The following is a 19,025-nucleotide window of genomic DNA, read 5'->3' on the forward strand; positions in this document are numbered from 1 at the left end:
GGAAGGAGTGCTCTGAAGGGGGGGTTATCGCTTGCCCTTGTGTTAGAGCAGAGCGATCACTTGTGCGGTGGCTGGGTGCTGTTGGTCAGCCTGTCCTGGGGTTGTGGAAATGGTTACCAGAAGGCCCTGACTACGTCCCATGGAGCAGTTGTCTGCAGTCAGAGTCCTGTTTTTCATTTCCAGCAACTCTTAAACTGAAGTGGCGTTGTATTTGACTCTTCCATGAAAGTAATTCTGTAGTTGCCACATGGGATTCCTGGTTGGAAGTAGGACATTGCAGCTGTTACACAAGCTGGTCTTTTTGATTATAGACTTCAAACTCCATGGTCATGCCTAGCTAATAATGTTCATAACAGACTTATTGTAAGATAAGGTTAGTCTGGAGGTGTCCTAGCAGTGGTGAACCAATGCATTGATGTCTAAGGGGAGGTGTTGGGGTAGCAGGCCATCCACCTCCAGAAATACCCATCTCTGTATTTGGTTTCCCCACAGTCTCGTGTGATTGTGCAACAGCCAGGAGAACGAAGCTTTCATTCTTTTTACCAGGTTCGTATTCATTTACTGAAACAAATGACTCTTCTCAAGTTTCCCAGACACGATAGGCAAAATATTTAAAGCTTTCACCCTCTTGTGTGTTTTGCAAAGGGCTCCCTTGTTGTTGCATCTTGGGTGATCTTACGTTCTTTAGCTCTTTGAAGAGGCCTAGTCTGAGAAAGGAGCATGGGAAGATTTTTTTTTTTCTATCCTCCAGTTCCATATTAACACATTTGTAAACTTAAAAGGAGGCTAACTAAACAAATATGGTAGAATATTGGACTTTGACTCACTGTTTTATTTGTAATAAGTCTAATCCTGCTATTTTCTCTTGAGGCCTGTAGTCCATATGGAAGTAATTTTACGACACCAAGTTGACTTTCTTTTTTTTGTGGGGGTTCTTTTTAATGGCTTCCATATTGTATGGTGGTTCCTTTGTGTGTCCTTTGGGGGAGATGGTCGGCCTATTAGTATAACCTTTATTCTCAGTTTTGCAGTGAGGGAAACATAGGTTTGTTTATTTTTTTTCCCACTTACTCAGTACTCCGTGATGGCACGTTAGCACCTTTCTCGTGAATGTGTCATTTCCGCATTGGAAAGTCTCTGTGTGTAGCAGAGAAGGTAAATGTGCTTGCCAAGGCACATCTGTGGCATGTCACAGATGTAAACATGTCTGGTCTGTGAAGAGGTTCAGGCTCGTTTTCTAAACAGCTGTGTCACTCAAAAGGACAGTCATTTAGGCAACCTCCTTCTGGGGGTCAGAGCCCTGCAATGATGCAGACTGTGTATTTTGCACATTGTGCTTGTGACTCCAGATACTGTAGCTGATTCTTCTGTAGCAGTAAGTTGATGTTTTTATGACTTTGCTTGTCAAGTAAGAAACAGAAATAGGAAGGATTTTATTTTTTTCCTTCACCGTTTCTTAAAATACTCTTCGTACAGCTCCTCCAGGGTGGTTCTGACCAGATGTTACGTTCTCTACATCTTCAGAAGGATGCATCTGCGTACAACTATATCTGTCCTGGAGCACAGCTAAAGGTGAGGGCGTTGTCAGCAAGTCAGAGGTAACTTGTCTTAAAATTGTAAATGCTTCTTGAAAAAAGTACTGCTGAGCTAGAGAAGCCGAGACCAATATTTACAGGATGAATATGGAAAGGTAACACCAATGTGCTATTTTTAATGGAGTTTCTGGCCCTAGAAGACAAGCATACGTGTACTTGTGCATGCTACATTTGTGTCTGCTTATAAAAAGCATTAAAATGTAGTAGGAGAGACATCACCTTTGTTAATACATGCAGACAGACATATTTGACCCGTTACCAGTGACAGACTTTTCATGCTTCATAGTGGGTAACTTAAGCTGCTTTCTGGACCAAAAAGCCATAAGGACTCATTTTTTTACAGTAGGACTATTTAAGTTACTGAAGCATTCATTCTTCATATCTGACTTATCCTCAAGGGGGCCTCTGAGCAGGAAAGAAGGGAACAGACCTATAAAGTTTTTAGAACAAGATCCTGAATGCTTTAAATACGCCTGGAGTTGTCCCTAGTGCTGTCCCTCTGAAGCAGAGTCCAGAAAAAAGGCTTCCTGATTTCCTAATTGCTTTCTTGAGATGCTCTTTGGCAAGCAAACCCACAGACATTCTCAGATGCCTTTATCAGTTTCTCTAGAAATCTGCAGTAAAAACAAACCCAGATGACTGGGAGGGGAGGGAGGGAGGCAGAGGTTCATTTTGAGAAGGATGGTGACCAGAAATTTATTGCTGGTGCTCTGCAGCTTCTACTCAGAGGATCTGTGACTGCACTACATGTAGCTGTCGTTCTGATTTTTTTTTTTTTATGAAACGCTTCTACTGTTTCACAATAAATTCCACTGGGAAAGTACTGAACTATTTAATTGTGCTGTGATGGATTTCTGTGTCTCATTGCTGCTAGTATACACGTGTGTCCAATGCAGGGTTCAGCGTACAAGCATATGGTATGGCATTAGAATAAGTTGAGAAATCTCAAGACAATGTCTTGCATCTGAAAAATAGCAAAGTACAAATCTATTTCCCATGGGCTTGCAAAATCTTTACTTTCTCACAGTTGACTTCCATTAGACCCTCATGTCCCAAACACCTCTTTTCTCTCAGTGTTCCATCAGTGATGGTGCAGAGTTCAAAGCAGTAGCTGATGCCATGAAAGTGATAGGCTTCAAGCAAGAGGAGATTCAGACTGTCTACAAAATTGTGGCAGCCATTCTTCACTTGGTAAGCGATCTGCCCGCGGGTGTGAGTAGGCTGTTCTTCAGGAGGGGTGGGGCAACACCTGTACTTCCAGCAGCTCGCATTTTCTTGCTGCAGAAGATCTGTTGGCTGGAAAAGCATATACAGTTTACAACTTCCAGTGGTGAGTGAAACTCCTTGATGAAACAGGACACTGCAGTAATGATGGAAGATCACGTTTATTCCTGCATATCCCAAATCCCAAAACAGACATACCACTAAGTGCTGGGAGCTGTTAAATGTTCCGAACAGGAATGGTTTGGGTTTGGCAGTGGGGGGGGAGGGATCTCTTGCCTCACTATGCTTCTGTCCCCTTGTACCCTCACGCTTGCCATCGGCACTGTGGTTTTGCTGGAGGGATGGTGCTTCACTTCATGGTGGAGGCTTGAGCACAGCTGGATACAGGAGACCTTAATTCTCTCTGTTCTGATGCTAAGGAAATCCTTCCTTCATCTGTGTTCTCCTGGGATGCACAGAGCCTCCTCCCCTGCACAGTGTCCCTGCAGCTCAGCTCTTACATTTCCTTACAGAGAGAGGCACCACGGGTGGGCAGGAGGAGGAAACCCTGCAGCGTTTTTCCAGTTCTTTCTCCTCTTTGGAATAGTTGCGTCCCAGTGCTGGGGAAGGAACTGGAGGCAGAGCAGAGTCAGGCCGTGCAGGCAGGATGTGAGACCACCCACTCCTGCAGATTATGCAGGGGTATTGCTACTTAATCCTGGCACAGCAGGTATTGGGTAACAAATCTGTTGTGGTCGGGTGCTGTCAGTCCGGTCCCGCCAGCCCTGCTGACTTGCCAGCTTCCCCAGAATACTCACATTACCTTTGTGGGCAATAACGTTTCAGTGGCGAGCTGCAGTGCAGATGAAGCGCTACATCCAGCGTTTTATTCTTGGTGTAATTTCCCATCACTAGACTCTGAATTTTGAGGTAGTGTTTGAGTAAACCTCTGCAAGTGTTTGATGTAATTTTTTTCCAAAAGCTGAGCTGAACGCTGAGCAGGAATGCTTTTCCTTGAGTCAGGCTTTGCTGCTTCCACTGGTGTTGGAGCTTTGTGGGTACGTAGATATGCAAGACCCACCCTTCTCGTGTGTTAGGAGATTCACTGACTTGAATAGCAGGTGCAACATGGATGAACTTGGGGTGTACTGATTCTTATTAATAAAAGACAGATTGAGAGATTTAGCTTTTTGCTACTTATTGCAGGGGAACTTGAAGTTTTCTGTGGACGGTGATACGCCTGTAATAGAAAACAGCAAGGTTGTGTCGATCATCGCAGATTTGCTGTCAACAAAATCTGACATGGTGGAGAAGGCTCTTTTGTTTCGAACTGTAGCTACAGGCCGGGATGTCATTGACAAACAACATACTGAACAAGAAGCCACCTACGGCAGAGATGCCTTTGCAAAAGTGAGTTTAAATTTCCTTTCTTTGCATCCAATTTTGTATGCGACTTACTCATACACATTTCTTTTGCTTTTGCCTTTTGGTTGAGTTGTACTTGGTGCAACAAAGAATGGTGATGCCCGAGGAAGGCATTCAATATTGAATTGCCTTCATAATTGCACATTTTTCAATGCTCAGGTCCCAGTAGGATTCCTACGTGGATCAATAGGTACAGTGCTTGCTGAGACACGGGAAGTCTGTACTTCATGTGGATTTATTTCTGAACGTGTGCACTCCTGTGTTCTCTAGGGGGACTGCAGAGCAGCACCGTCCCTGCCCTTCCCTGGCTGTGACACAGCGTGTGCCACAACCAGCAGTGCCGGCGGCACACGGAAGAGGGGAGGGAGCTGCAGGCCTGGCCTGCTGGCATCTGCAAAGGGCGTGCAGTGTACAGGGCTGAATATTTTGCAAAATACGATTCTTGACTTCATTTAGCAGTTGAACTCAAAGAGTAGAGAGTGGGACTGTAACATCTAGAACTCAGGTTGGAAACCCCAAGTGCTGTCTTTTTTTTGGAAAGGTGGGTACTGATGACAGAAGGAGTGACAATTGTCCTTCCTTTGCTAAGAAATCAAATGATAAGGGAAGAATGGATGAAGTTATGAAGATCCTTGATTATTAACTTGACTTTTTTTCCTGAGATGTTTGCACAGCTTTGTGGTACATTTTGAACGTGTAGACTTGCAAGATACCTATGCCTACGGAACACTTTCTTTTTGAAAGGTGAACAGGAATATTTTACTGCCATTGTGTTCAGTTGTTAGGTTTCTATAGCTGACCTCTTACTTGCTCTTCAATATTGTTAAATAATTCTCAGGAATGGAAGTTATTAGGCAGCTGAAAAGCAGGCTGAAATCAAATTAGGGGAACCGTTGTACCTAGTGACCTCACTAGGAGTTAGGCTTCGTGTAAATGAGTTTTGGAAGAAAGAAAAAAAAACTTTTCATAGAATATTTTCTTCCTGTCAGTAGCTGTTCACTTTTAGCAGAATGTTATCTGTAGCTTCTGTGTAGTTAGGGCAGCATCTTGAATTAAGCTTTGTAGCACCACGTGTTGCATTTACCAGAAAGAACCGAGACAGATGCAGGCAAAATCCCTCAGTATTTGTTTCCTGGCAGGCTATATACGAGCGCCTCTTTTGTTGGATTGTGACACACATCAATGATGTGATTGAAGTGAAGAACTATGACACTACAATACATGGGAAAAACACAGTCATCGGCGTCCTGGATATCTATGGCTTCGAAATATTTGACAATAACAGGTGAGCCACGTTGCTAAAGCACAGTGCTGTGCCTTCTCCTTTCCCAGAAAAATTATCACCTTTTTTTCCTTGTGTTTTTGCAGTTTTGAGCAATTTTGCATTAATTACTGCAATGAAAAGCTACAGCAGCTCTTTATTCAGCTGGTTCTAAAGCAGGAGCAGGAAGAGTACCAGCGAGAGGGAATTCCCTGGAAGCATGTGAGTGATTTGGCAGCGGGGGGAGAGGTCGGGCTGAGGTCAGCGTGCCAGCGTAAGTCCCAGATCTAAAGTTGCTCCACATGTACACTCCTGTGGAAGTCGATAGGACATCTGTGTCCATGCCAGCTGTACTGTCAGACTTGCTGTCTGGAAATGAGGCTGTGGAAGAAGCTAACCAGTTCTCTTGCAACGTTTCTTTATTTGCCACGGTGTGGGAAAATAAGTGACTCCAGGTCTGCGTTTTTAAAACGTATTGTGGCATCTCTGTGATGCCACACACTTACAGCACTGTGTGTTTCTGTTCGAAGTGCTTATGTATTTTGTCTAATAGTAGATACCAAAGTGTAAAAATCTTGAGTTCTCCTGTTCAAATTCCTTTCATAATGCCGAGGACAAGATGCGTAGTTTTCACTGTGGTGGCTGTACACAGCTGGATTTTAAAAGACATTTTAAAGGGCATTCCGTAGCAGTGGATTTTTAGCAGAGGTCTTGAGATTTATATGTTTGAAAAATCACCTTCTCTCCTGTTTAGTGGTAGAAGTGCTTAATTTTGAATTAGTGATCTGCATATTGAAAGCTGCTTGCTTCTCCTGTGAACGGTGGGCCCTGTTCTGTCTCTCAGACACGTGGTACTGTTCATCAGTGGCCAACAACCTTTTGCACTAGCCAAAGTCACAAATATACCCGTTCTTTGTCTTTTACAGATTGATTACTTCAACAATCAGGTCATCGTCGACCTGGTAGAGCAGCAGCACAAAGGGATCATTGCCATTCTGGATGATGCCTGCATGAATGTTGGAAAAGTTACAGATGAGATGTTCCTCGAGGCTCTTAATAACAAGCTAGGGAGGCATGCTCATTTCTCCAGCAGAAAGGTAATGTACTCCTCTACCCTCAAAACTTGCTTCCTTTCCTGTGTGATACCTAATTTTTTAGACGTGATGGAATAAGGAAACAGACTTGAAGTGTGGCTGGGGTTGGAATCGTTACCATGGAGTATGAAATGAGAAGCCTGAGGGCAGCAGCAGCTCCTAACTCCAGAGCAGGCCGTCTGTCTGGGTTTAGGTCGTGCCTCGGGCAGCCCCGTATCCGGCAGAGGGAGCTGAAGTATGTCCAATGTGAGATCAGTTTTATTCCAGGCATAAAAGAAGCGTGAGCTCGTGCCTTTGACATATCATGATGTCATCTGCAGCCAATCGATGCGCAGTTTCAACCCACGTGATGCTCTTCCCAGGCTGCTCTAATACATAGTGACAGTGAAATTATTCACACTTCTGCTTTATTACAGCACTGTGATTTTTTTTTTTTTTTTTTTTTCCCCCATCGTCATTGGCTACAAAACATGTTCATCTCATATTGCACCTATGATCATCCAGGCCCCTCAACTTGCTTTGTTTTTGGTACAGTGTACGAATTAAAAGGCTTTATTTATTCCTCACTTGGCAGCATATTGAAAACATGGTCACCAGCCTGATTAATCTGAGCATCTTTCACAGCGAGTAATCAAATAACGGCCTTTAATTTATTGATGTCTCTCTACTGAGAAACGTTGTTTGAAATATATCACTCAATGTTGGTTCCTCCTTCTCCCTCCCACCCCAGTACAATATTTTATGTAGGTCAGAAATACAAAATTAGCATGGTTGTGTAAGATATGTGCTAAAGGCTGCCTCCAGGGAGGCTGAATATAAACAATAGATCTGGATGTGCCTTATTTGGGTAGAGGCTAGGATGAAAATAAAATAACCACTTTTTCTTCCCAGATGTGGCTTTCCTTAAGTGCCCTTTAGCTGCAGCACACCTGACATCTCTGCCACATGCGTCCTGGCTGAGGGAGGGGGAATGAGGAAGCTTGCTTTCCGTGTTAACCTAGATTTTACCTGCTTAAGCAGCAGATGTAGTGTGTTCTGAGTGAACTCACCTGAAAACAAGTATTTTCATTAAGCTAGTCTGGGTTTCTACATTTTAATGCAAATTGCTTCCTTTAGTAGTACTAATGGTTGTGAATAGTGAAGCCTGCAGGGATGGAGTCTTAAATCCTCTGCAGTTGGGGTAGTGTGGGAAGTGGTCCAGTTTCTGGAGCTGTCTGGTCAATAGGTGTAAGCTGGTAGAGAAAGGAGTTCAGTTTCTGTTCTGTCCTTGGGGCTGTGCGTCCATCATGGGGAGAGCAGGCAGTCCTTTGATACAGCGGGGGAAGAGGACTGAATTTCATAAAGTATATGGGAGGCTATAAAATGAAAATTAAAAAAAAATATTTTAAAATCTCTTTGAGTCCTTACCTTTAGAAGTCCCTTCACAGGATAGAAAACATTAAAACAAAATATTGCCAGTTGCAGCATTCCTCAGTAGGGGGTGGCATTGTCAGAAAACTGCACAGACTAAGAGGGAGACAAGGAATAACTACTGCTACAAATAATGTTTATGGAGGGTATGATATATCTTCCTGTGTTGCTAATTTCTAGTTTAAATCAATATAGCCTGGAAAAAATTGACCCATAAAACTCTCAACATCATAATTATTTTTAACCCCTCTTGCGTCTCTGCAGATGTCCCTTACCAGTATCTGATACTTTCCTCTGTCCCATCCAGAACCAGTGTAGGAAACCTGAGCTTTCTAAGCCAGCCTCTTCTAGCTTGAATTAAAACAAAGGACTTGATTTCATTTCATAATTTGCTTTTGTAGCCTGCAGTAGTTCTGTCCAGATACTGTAAAGTTCAGCGTAGATCGAAGCTGTTCCTAAAGTGTTAAAGTATGTTATGGGCACAGCTCCCATCTTTCAGCCTGAGTTAATGCTTCACTGCTCCCCTGTAGAGCATGTTGGACACTGGCTCCATGTGGATAAGCTCTGAGGGGCTGCTGTGCCCTAAATAGTAGTGTCCTAGTTTGTGTACTGCATGTCTGATCTGCTGCTGTCTGCTTGGTTGTCCTGGTGAAAGCCAAACAAACCAGGAAAAGTACTGGCAAACATGTCCACTATGAGTATTTGTGGCAAAATTTCATGTTCCTAGAGCATGGGTCATCCTCCTCTGAATTGTCTAATGCTAATCTAGATCTGTACAAATGCTAACTATTCTGATAGTACTTCTCAACATCACAGGCTCATTTTCTCAGCCTCTTTAAGTTCTGATTTCTTTTTCAATTGATCTTATGCTTTTAAAGGGTCAAGTGCAGTGATAGTCCATGAATTCCTAAATCTTCAAGTAATGGAAAGTTCTCATAAGTGCCAATCTCAACAAATGGATTGTGAAGGGAAGAGTATGAGAAGGTCCATTCTAGTCCACCCGAGGTAGTGTCTTCCAAGACACTAGGCAACAGTGAAGGTCTAAGTGACAGAAGAATATAGGACAAACACGTAATGATAACTTGATACGCTCCCAGTTGCCAGTGATCTGCAGTCCAGGAACCTCCTGGAACAGGGCTGGTGTCCTTAACAGGTTTTTTTGTTGGGTTTGGTTTTTTGTGAATTGACAAAGAATTACACAGCTTAGATCCTCACATGAAGAGCTCCTTCCTTCCCATTTCCCTCCCTTCTCCCTTTTTCCTTTTAGGTTACATCTGTTGCCTCCTAGTTTTTGAACAGCAAAACACGGTTCACTGTGTCTTCCAATACAACATCTCCATGTCGTTTGCCATCAAATCCTGGCATTTCTTTCTTAACCTGAAGAGCCTCATTTGCCTCTTCCTCCCACAGCAGTCAGTCCGTACTGTTGATCGTTTTTGTCCTTCATCAAACCTCTTCCAGTTCTCCTGTGTCCTTTTTGAGATGGAGGGTAGTTAAGATACTTGCAGGGTTGGGAATGGGGCCCATCATTTGCTATGAACTTTGTTTTTTCTCTGTGTGTATCACTGTATTTATGTTGAATTTAGTTTGCTCTTCTTTGCCATTCCTCCAGACTCTCATGTCTTCCTGCAGTTTTTCGCAGGCAGATGTTGTCTTTACTTCCCTGAATAATTAAGTAGCATCAACAAGTCTGATCACCTTTCTATTACCCTCAGATTATAGCTCATTTAAGCTGATGTTAACAGTGTAGGCCTCAGCACAGGCCCCTGCAGGACTCCTGTTTCCCATCTTTCCAACAGTTATCTGTGATGACCCTTTCCCTTATCTTTCATAGCAGCTTCAATTCTTTGAGTTGTTAGTGAGGAACCTTGTGAAAAGGCTTGTAGAAATCTAAGCAGATTATCAGCTATATCAATACACTTGCTGTTCTTTTTTAGTAATTTCAACTGATTTGCCCAGTAGACAAAAAGTTCACCGAGAGAAACATTTCTTTAAAAACCTAGCATCATGTTAAACCACCTTTCAGTCTCTCCAGCACTGGATGAGTTTTAAGCAAGAAGCTTGTGCAGCCAACTGTGTCCTGTCTGTAGCAACAGTTGCTTCATTTTGTTATGTTTTTGCTTGTCATATACGTCTTCTGTTGACATGTTGGTTTGAGATGTATTTTGGGTGGTTGAAAAAAGACTTTACATCCTCCATAGCTCCTTGCTTGTGAACACAGCTGTAAAAAGAAAAATTACTTTGTTTTCCGGGTATGGCCTCATTTCTTCATTTTTTCTGTGTTCCTTCTACACTTCAGTCATCGATCAGCTCTGCAGATGCTGGCATGCTTCCTGCTCCCGTTGTGCTGGGCGACTTATACCTTTGTAACCTTCTGTGTACCTTGTTAGTCAAACTTTTTGATTTCCTCCTTGTGACTTTTTTTTTTTTTTTTTTTTTTTACATCTGTTCTGTCAGTTTGAGCCAATCTATTTTCTACTCTTGGGCACAGGTGAAGTTTTCTGGAGGATATATTCTTGCTTCTAATAATCTCTCCTGCCCTGCAGTTTAGCCATGCTAATTTCCTCTTTTATTTTCCCAAGACTTTCCGTGGATAGTAGATATTTGCTCATAGCCCTCAGTGTTTTTAAATGGTGTCCATGCTTCCTGCAAAGACTTAATTCATCTAGCTGCCCCTTTTGGCTTAAACAACAATCCACATTTTTTATCTTGTTCAGCTTTTTAATTAAGCGGAGCCTGATGGATTTTTTTTGGCTTCTGTTATTCCTGAAGGGATGAGTGTATTATGGTCACTGGTGCTGAATGGCTGCCATGTGGGCACTTGACATCTTCGTTGTGGTGAAGGAATGTCATGGGAGGTCTGAGCTGAGAGCAGAGGGTTGGAGCTATGACCACCCTGGGTGTGATCTGCAGGGGTGGTGCTCTCTGAGGGGTCTTAAATGATCTGGAGTGGTTTGGGACAGAACAAGCATTGCTGCTGTAACTGTCATGCTTTGATTGCTTCATTTCTTTGCTGAGGAGTGATACTGCAATGGAAAAAAATACAAAGGAAGACTTAAGAAAACACGATCAATTAACTCCTAGGTGCAACGTTTCTCTACATGCGCAAATGTTCTTTTTGCATAATGGTGTTTCTGAGATAGTATCAATTTTTTAATAAAACTGTAGGCTTGTGGTTTAACCCCAGCCGGTAACTAAGCACCATGCAGCTGCTCGCTCACTCCTCCCTCCTCCCCTCGGTGGGATGGGGGGAAGAATTGGGGGAAAAAAAAAAACCAAACAACTTGTGGGTTGAGATAAGAGCATTTAAAAACTGAAATAAAATAAAATATAATAATAATAGTAATGAAAAGGAAGATAGCAAAAAGAGAGAAATAAACCCCCAGAGAAGACAAGCGATGCACAGTGCAGTTGCTCCCCACCCGCTGACCGATGCCTGAGCAGGGATCGGCCCCTCCCAGCCAACTCCCCCCAGTTTCTGTACTGGGCATGACGCCCTGTGGTATGGAATAGCCCTTTGGCTAGTTCGGGTCAGCTCTCCTGGCCACGCTCCCTCCCAGCTTCTTGTGCACCTGCTCGCCGGCAGAGCACGGGAAACTGAAAAACTTATGATATAAGCACTGCTCAGCAACAACTAAATATCCGTGTGTTGTCAACATTATTCTCAGACTAAATCCCAAACACAGCACTGTGCCAGCTACTAGGAAGAAAATTAACTGTGTCCCAGCCGAAACCAGGACAAGGCTCTTGCAACTTAATTTTGTACAGCTATATGTTTTTATAATGCATCCATGAAAAAAATCTTACCAAGCAGTGCTATAACTGCTATAACACATCTACACACGCATATGTAAAGTGGAATAACTATTGTTTCCATTTCTATTTCCAATGCATATTGCTCTTCCATGAAACTTGAAAGTCCACAGGTGATGTTTTAATGTATGTGAATTTATTTTAGCTTTGTGCAACTGACAAAACGCTGGAGTTTGACAGAGACTTTCGAATCAAGCACTATGCTGGAGATGTGATGTAAGTTTCTTTCAGAAATAAAGTTGCACCTTCTATTTTTGTCTTTTAGCCAGCTTTGAATGGGTACTATATTCTGATTTAATGCTGCTTCTGGTATGAACCAGAATAGCTGTCATACAGAATTACAGAGTGCAGCAGTTGCTTATCAATTAAATCTTATGCTGGTTACTTGTTATACAGAATATGATTTTGTACTTGGAATTGAAAAAAAAGGAGAATATGGGGAGGGAGAAGAAGGGAGAGCAGTGCTTCAGGGGAAAAAAAAATAGAGGAAAAAAAAAAAAACAGCACTGTTTGTGCAAGAAAGCTCTACTGAGCTAATAAAATCTGGTTTAGACATCTGTTTAGTGTGGTTATATAACTCTGGCTTTAAATTCTCAAATCAGTTTGAGCAGACTCAAAATACAGGGTAGCATTAAACTGAAATAAATATCACTGCAAGGAGCCTTCCCCCATTCAGTTTGAAAAGTCTTCTGTACCTGAAGTCCCCAAAAATGGCTACAGTATGTGACAGTAATATGAAGGAAGATTAAATAGAAGTGAAAGATGCCCATATGTTAGAAACTGTTCACTGGGAAGCCTGTTGTCTGGAATATCACTGGAGTGATTTAATGGTTTAGGATTTGTGTAACTCCCTGTGCCAGCAGAATCCAAAGGGAGTTAATGAAGAAATAATTTAGGACTTCTTTTACCTTGGGATTAAATTTACCTTTAATTTATAAGGGTAACCAGTGGGATCATAGCAGAGCTCATTCAGCACAGCTGGATTTTGTTCTGGAGTCTTTGCTGAACGATTGCTGATAGACATCTCTGATTTCAAAGCACTTTGCCAAGGAGGAGAAGATACAAGGTGCCCTATTAGTGGTTGAGCCTTTTGCACTGCCAGTGGCTGAAAAAAATTGTAAAAAAAAAACAAACCCTGAAAGGTGCAAATATTTACAGATAATATTTGAGCCTGAGCTGTGGTTTGTGGAGCAGTAAGATTCGGGAGTGGCTCCGTGCAGGGATTTGAATGTTGTGGGGCTCTGGATCCCAGGGTCTGCAGTTTAGGTGCAGGCTTCCCTGGGGGAGATCCGAAGCTTGGGAAGCAACTGAGTGGGGGTCACTGAATGGGGAGATTTTGGACCTTTTCTTTGAGGACAGAGTGTTGTCTGTCTTGAGTCTTGGAGAAGAGATGAAACTCTGAAATGATAATCTTTCAGAGTGGTATTTCTGTGGGAATAGAGGAAGGAAAGAGAGTCCAAAACGTGTGTGTGTGTGTGTTGATTTCCAAGAGAGTTCCCTAGTCCCTGGTTATGGGCTGCTCTTGATTTCAGGCACTCCCACTAGAGAATCTTCCTTGACACAAGAGAGGGACAGGCTAGACATACTGGAAAAGAAAACTTCAGTTCTGTAGGATTTAACACAAACACATGCTCTGAATTTGGAGGCAGAAGTCACAAGTGTAACTCTTGAATTTGGGCCATCTGCAGCTTGCCCAAGCCCTGCTAGGTGTCTCAGCCATCATGCCCTTCACCTGCAGAGGTCAAATCGCTTTCTAAAACTGGGTGTGTGTTGTTGCTGCACTGGAGGTGGAAAGCTGGGTCTGAGCCTCACACAGTGCTCATGCAGCAAATTAGTGATAGGTTGGGAAACAGCTGGACTCCTAATTAGCATCTGCTGTGTCTGTAGGAGTGCAAAGATGCTGATTCCACACTGATACCAGTAGCTCAGAGAAGGACTTTGCTTCTTTGCAATTAACTCTATTTTCCTTTTTTTTTTTAGTTACTCAGTCACTGGATTTATTGACAAAAACAAGGACACTTTATTTCAAGACTTCAAGCGCCTCATGTACAACAGGTAGGAATAAAAATATTAATAAGGTGAATTTAAATCTGATTTATCAGAGTCCTTTTTTATAGAGAGGATACTAGAAGAGACTAATGTTTTCACTGATGCTGCCTTTACTGTGTGTGCAGTGCACCTGAATAAACACGCTGCTTTGGGATTTGCTCTTTGTATATCTACTGCAAGCCAAAGGCTGTTAGTTTGATTTTTCAGGATAAAGTCCTTACTCTGTATACATTGTTTTCATTCTGATAATAAAGGTCATGATCATGTTTTGATCATGAAGGTTCTGATATAACCTTTACTTTAACTAAATTTAAAGAGTTTGTTTGAAACCAACTCATTGTGCAATCAAGATAGCTGTGAGGAGATTACCTGTGCTGCTTGGTTTGTCCTTAACCAGGTTTTTGGACCAGTTGCAAATGTACTTTTACTGATCTCTCTTTAATCAATCTAAAGATATTGAGTAGTAGCATTTGGTCAGCAACAGATATCATGGTCCCAGCTAGAAGTCCCTGTTTTGAAAGAAAGCATAGAGGTGAGGGGAAAAATGGGCAAAAAGATTTTTCGTATGTGCAGTGACATGAAAAATTTAAACCATGTAGTCAAGTGTTATAAATACTAATTAGGTAAGTAAATGTTGCCTTTGACAAGCAAATTTGAAATCTATCAAAATGTGTGTGTGTATGTGTGTATACAAGCGCCTCAACTGTTTGCCTTGGCGACTGCCACTGAACATGTTCTTGCTCCTTAACTGGGCCTATCTCAACCTTTCAGAGACTTTGCTCCGAGGTAGGAGTCAGCATGGAATAGCCTGCAGCTGCATGCACAGCTCTGCTTACCTGGTTTAAAAGCTAGGGCAACTGTTAACTCAGTCTACAGTCCTGTTGCGTGTACTCCCTTGAACAGTCTTGCTGTTCGTGTTTTTGAGACCTCACATTAACTAAAAACCTGCTAAATATTTGCTGTGCAGAGGTTTTATTAAATTTAGCCTCCATTTTCCATGAAGTCTCTGGTAAAGACTGTTCACAAAGACCACTTACGGCGCATTAAAGCACGTGATAGATTGGCTGTTAGAGTGCTGTAACGGCTTTCAGCTTTTGTCTGTTCCAGAGCTCTTGCCATCCATCATGGCCATTTTACCTCACCTTCAACCCTTCAAGAAAGCGCAGGCTAAAATGTATAAATTATTTTACATATCAAGAATTATACAGAAATACAGCTTGAAAGCAGATAGCAAGTTTCAAGGGAGGATGTTGTGAGCTATGGTCTTAACTCTTTTCTGGTTTGATTGCATTCTCTATGTTTGTGTCAGTAAAGCAGACTCTGCTTTTGATAGATCAATTCTGCAAGATTTTCACAATCCCATTACTGCATATCTTTATCTGAAGAGGAAAATGTGCTTGTCATTTTCCCAGAATATTTGGTTGTAAGCTGGAACCGTGTATTGCTCAAGAGCAAGAGAGATTGTGCCCAGGAATGTCATGTTGGTTTGGCTGATACATTTTGAGCTGAAAACACCAGTAGATCTGGACAGAAGCAAGCTGTTGAAATTTTGAATTTAGTAGAAGTGCTGTTAAACTGTGCAATTAAAGAGTTTGTCTTTTAGCTCTAACCCTGTGTTGAAGATGATGTGGCCTGAAGGTAAACTGAGCATCACTGAGGTAACCAAGAGACCTCTGACAGCTGCTACTCTTTTTAAGAACTCCATGATTGCACTAGTGGACAACCTGGCATCGAAGGTAAGTATTTCTGTTTCAAAATCGACTCCAACTTCTGATTAGTAGGGTGTAGCTTTTCCATGGAGAGATTGCCACCTTCCTATTGCCTCAATCAGTTGGAAAGCCGAGCTGATCAATGGCAGGTGAGCTTTGGTTGTGGCAGTGGGCAGCTGTGAAGATCTCGTAGGAGAGTTAGCTGCCATCCCCCCATAAAGAAGGTGGATTTCTGTTTCCTCTGTGACCAGTGTATCTTTCACTTGTAGGAAAGCCAGTCTCTCTTAGGTAATAATTATTATATCAAATAAATAATCATCTTTAACAAAGCTCTTTTGGCAGAGGGCCCAGAGGATGTAGTTTCATGGTGGAGAGATTCTCTCTTTCTGGCTCTCAATGCTAAGTGACTTCTGTGAAAATACAGGCAGACCTATGTGATTCCCTTCTTTCCTCCTTTTTGCTGTGTCAGGGGGTGTGAAACCTTTTATTTTACTAAATAATTAAGTTTTATAGCAGAAAGTATTGCTTTGGCAACCACCACTTTGTGTGAGGAAAGGTAGGTAAGGGAATGATCTGGGAAAGGGGCTGTTTGAAGGTGGTGCAGGCGGGTGGCAGGGTGAGGCGAGCAGAGATCACTAAAGAAATATTTGGGTGTTACTGATGCTGGGTGACCTTGCTGGACTCCTGGCATTTTCGTGGTGTTGGCATTTTCGTAGGGGTATGCGGTCCACGAGAGATGAACAGTGAGTCCAGAGCAGTGGTGTATGTTAACATTTAGAATAATTAAGCAATAAAGGGCAGTGTTCTGACTATCTTCTCAGGAGTTCTGGTAGCAAAGGAAATGTTAGTGGCCCAAGATGTGGAGGGAGAACATGCATGCAGATGTGGTAAGGCTAGGAAAAGCTTTGTAGAAAGATGATCCTTGTTCTAATAAGAAGACCAGAGCACTATTTGAATTTTTGCTTGGAGTGGCAGCTACGTGAGTAGCAAAGTCTTCATAGGTGCTGTATGGGTCAGAGCATGATCGTACAGTACTGGCTGTGCACAGGAGGAGGAAGCTATCCTCTCTGGGAATATTACAAGAAATAATATATTGCTTTGTGTTTTCCAGGATTAGATTAAAACACGCTTGTTTTACATTTTTGAGTTCTAGTTCTGGAGTGGATTTAATCTTCAGCAGTAAATCTGCAGGAGGGTGCACAAGCCCGACCAAAGCCACCTCGATGTGCTAGCTGGGCTTCCTGACTGAGGAACAAAGCCCCATAGCTCTCCCCAGTACTGTTTGACTAAGGGCTACTAAGAGGATGCCCTTGTTAGCCCAGCCGAAGGCCAGGTCTTGCTTTAGGCAGGACCATTCGTAGAAATTGAGAGAGGTCCTACCCCACTGCCTGGAGGATTCCTGGATGGCAAATCATGAGTTGTTGGGGCTGCAAAGGTGACTGTGACCCTGATGGAGGGGAAATGGGGATAGACCTTAGTCTGACTTTCCAAGGAGTCAAGATTTACCTGATCTGTCAGTCCTCCAAATAATTTGCTGACTAGCCCTAACCTGCATTTGGTATAGAGGTGTCAAGAACCCAGAGAGGTTTCTCTGTGTGTTGTGAAGATGGGTAGTTGGGGAAGGAAAAAGATTCTGATTGATGCCACTTGTTATTAATGCAGTTCTGTCGTACAGAGCAGTCATGTTCTCTCGCGCCTGGCCAAGCGGGTAGGGAACCTGACACACTGCAGTGAGGTGTTTCAAGCAACACAGACAGAAACTGCTGGGGGTGTTGTAGTGGAGGGCTGTGATCAAGGAGGGGAGAACAGGGAGCTGTTGCTGGGGAGGTTCAACAAGCATTTGTGGAAAAACTTCATTTGTTTGTTTACTGGAAAAAATATTCTAGGCCACCTGGTATTTGTAAAAATAGAATACTCAAGAGAATGCCATGAACTGTAGTGGTTTGAACAATTCCTGCAACTCACAGCAGGAGATGAAGAGTTTAAATTGCATATTATCCATCTTGAGTCAGTAGGTACCAAAATTCATCATTGAAGTCTGGCTGGCTTGTGTGAAATGAGAGTTTCAGTCCATTTATCATTGGTATCTCTATCACAAATGCCAGCCTTTTCCAAGGATAGGCCATAACCAGGAACTGTTTCCAGGTCAAATTTGAGCTCATGAATTCACTAGGAGGTTCCTGTGTGTGTGTCAGTGTAGTCCTTTCCCATTCTTTACCTTCCCTAAACTTCCTTTGAGAAACGTGTATTGAGAATGTCGGGTTTTTCCTTATTTTCTGTTGAACAGCAATGGAGAAAATTGTCTTAGAGCATTGTATTTCCCAGAGGGTTATGGATTCCATTAGAGGGAAGGCTCTCGTTAAACAGGTGTGTTTGTCAGGACTTAACAAGGACTCTTGCCAAGCAGGAAGGAGCCAAGGGCTGTCTTGGTTGTGCAGTTTTATGGCCAACCTTTAGCATGATGGAGGGCTGGAATGAAGGGGGTGAAATTCACCCTTTGGAGTCTGCTGTTTAAAAGTTTACATGGCTAATGAACCTCGGAGAACAGTGTTTATAGGTACTTAAGTTTGCAATCTAGGTTACATAGCTGAGCTTTAGCTGTTTTTAATGGAGATTCTGGCTGTTGCACACCTTAAAAACCAAAAAAATTTGGTGACACCCATCCTGAAGTCAAGCTTATGTTACTTTAAAGGGTTTAAATTTTGGTGTGTCCTAGGTTGCTTAGAAAAGGGCCCTGAACACAATCATTGTGTACTTCAAACAGTGAAACTTCTGTTTGACCATTCTGCCCTGAGGATCAATTTGGACAGTTAATAATATGTGCATGTTATTAGCAAGCGAATAACCGGGCGTTCAAGCCATGCTTTGCTAGATACTGGTTACGTACAAATAACTGGGCTGCTCTGCCTCTGAGTCACTGCCAGTTTGGATACTTGTCTCAGCTCTCTTCTGCTGGGGGCTGGAGAGTGGGTGACCAGTTGCTGTTCCTGGGCTGGTAAAACCGCTGTCTCTTTTGGGGACGCCACTCATGGCAGTTATGGGCACTGTAATTCTTCCTTGGGTCGTGTTACTCATTCTTCCCGTGCTTAACTTGGGACTGGAATTGCACTTCTGGAGATCAACAGTGACAATGCCTGTGTGTCTGACTGCGGTTTGGACCCTGCAGGACTTTTTTTGGGAAGCCTGTGGTAACAGCTGATGAAAACAGCTCTCTGAAGAGAGCGTTGCACAAGCGGTGTTGGCTGCTGTGCTGTACAGTGTCAGAGGAATAAGGTTCCACAGGGAGAGGTAATAACAGTTCATGTTTTGCCCAGCTGTTTCTCAAAAACCGAGATGAAGATAGGCTTGGGTTTTGTTGCCCTTTGAGCTGATGGTTTATTAACATTACCAGAGTGTGCCCAGTATAAAGCGCAGTTGGTGCTGCTTTTCTCATTCTGGCCTCCCATTCCACCTGGGTTGTTCTTAC

At 42.8% G+C, this 19,025-nt stretch overlaps 1 protein-coding gene across 3 annotated transcripts in view; it reads left to right on the forward strand.

The window, feature by feature from the left end:
* The window catches only part of MYO1D (myosin ID), a 166,296-nt gene that overhangs the window by 40,258 nt on the left and 107,013 nt on the right, over positions 1-19,025 (forward strand). For all 3 annotated transcript variants that reach the window (XM_074849311.1, XM_074849312.1, XM_074849313.1), the window contains exons 5-14: positions 493-546; positions 1,477-1,572; positions 2,670-2,786; positions 4,005-4,208; positions 5,363-5,508; positions 5,592-5,706; positions 6,411-6,581; positions 11,947-12,017; positions 13,782-13,856; positions 15,454-15,586. In XM_074849311.1, the coding sequence (XP_074705412.1) occupies positions 493-546; positions 1,477-1,572; positions 2,670-2,786; positions 4,005-4,208; positions 5,363-5,508; positions 5,592-5,706; positions 6,411-6,581; positions 11,947-12,017; positions 13,782-13,856; positions 15,454-15,586 (1,182 nt within the window). The remainder of the gene's footprint in view (positions 1-492; positions 547-1,476; positions 1,573-2,669; positions 2,787-4,004; positions 4,209-5,362; positions 5,509-5,591; positions 5,707-6,410; positions 6,582-11,946; positions 12,018-13,781; positions 13,857-15,453; positions 15,587-19,025) is intronic.

The sequence above is a fragment of the Strix aluco genome, chromosome 24 (genome assembly GCF_031877795.1).
Source record: "Strix aluco isolate bStrAlu1 chromosome 24, bStrAlu1.hap1, whole genome shotgun sequence".
Taxonomy (NCBI): Eukaryota; Metazoa; Chordata; class Aves; order Strigiformes; family Strigidae; genus Strix; species Strix aluco.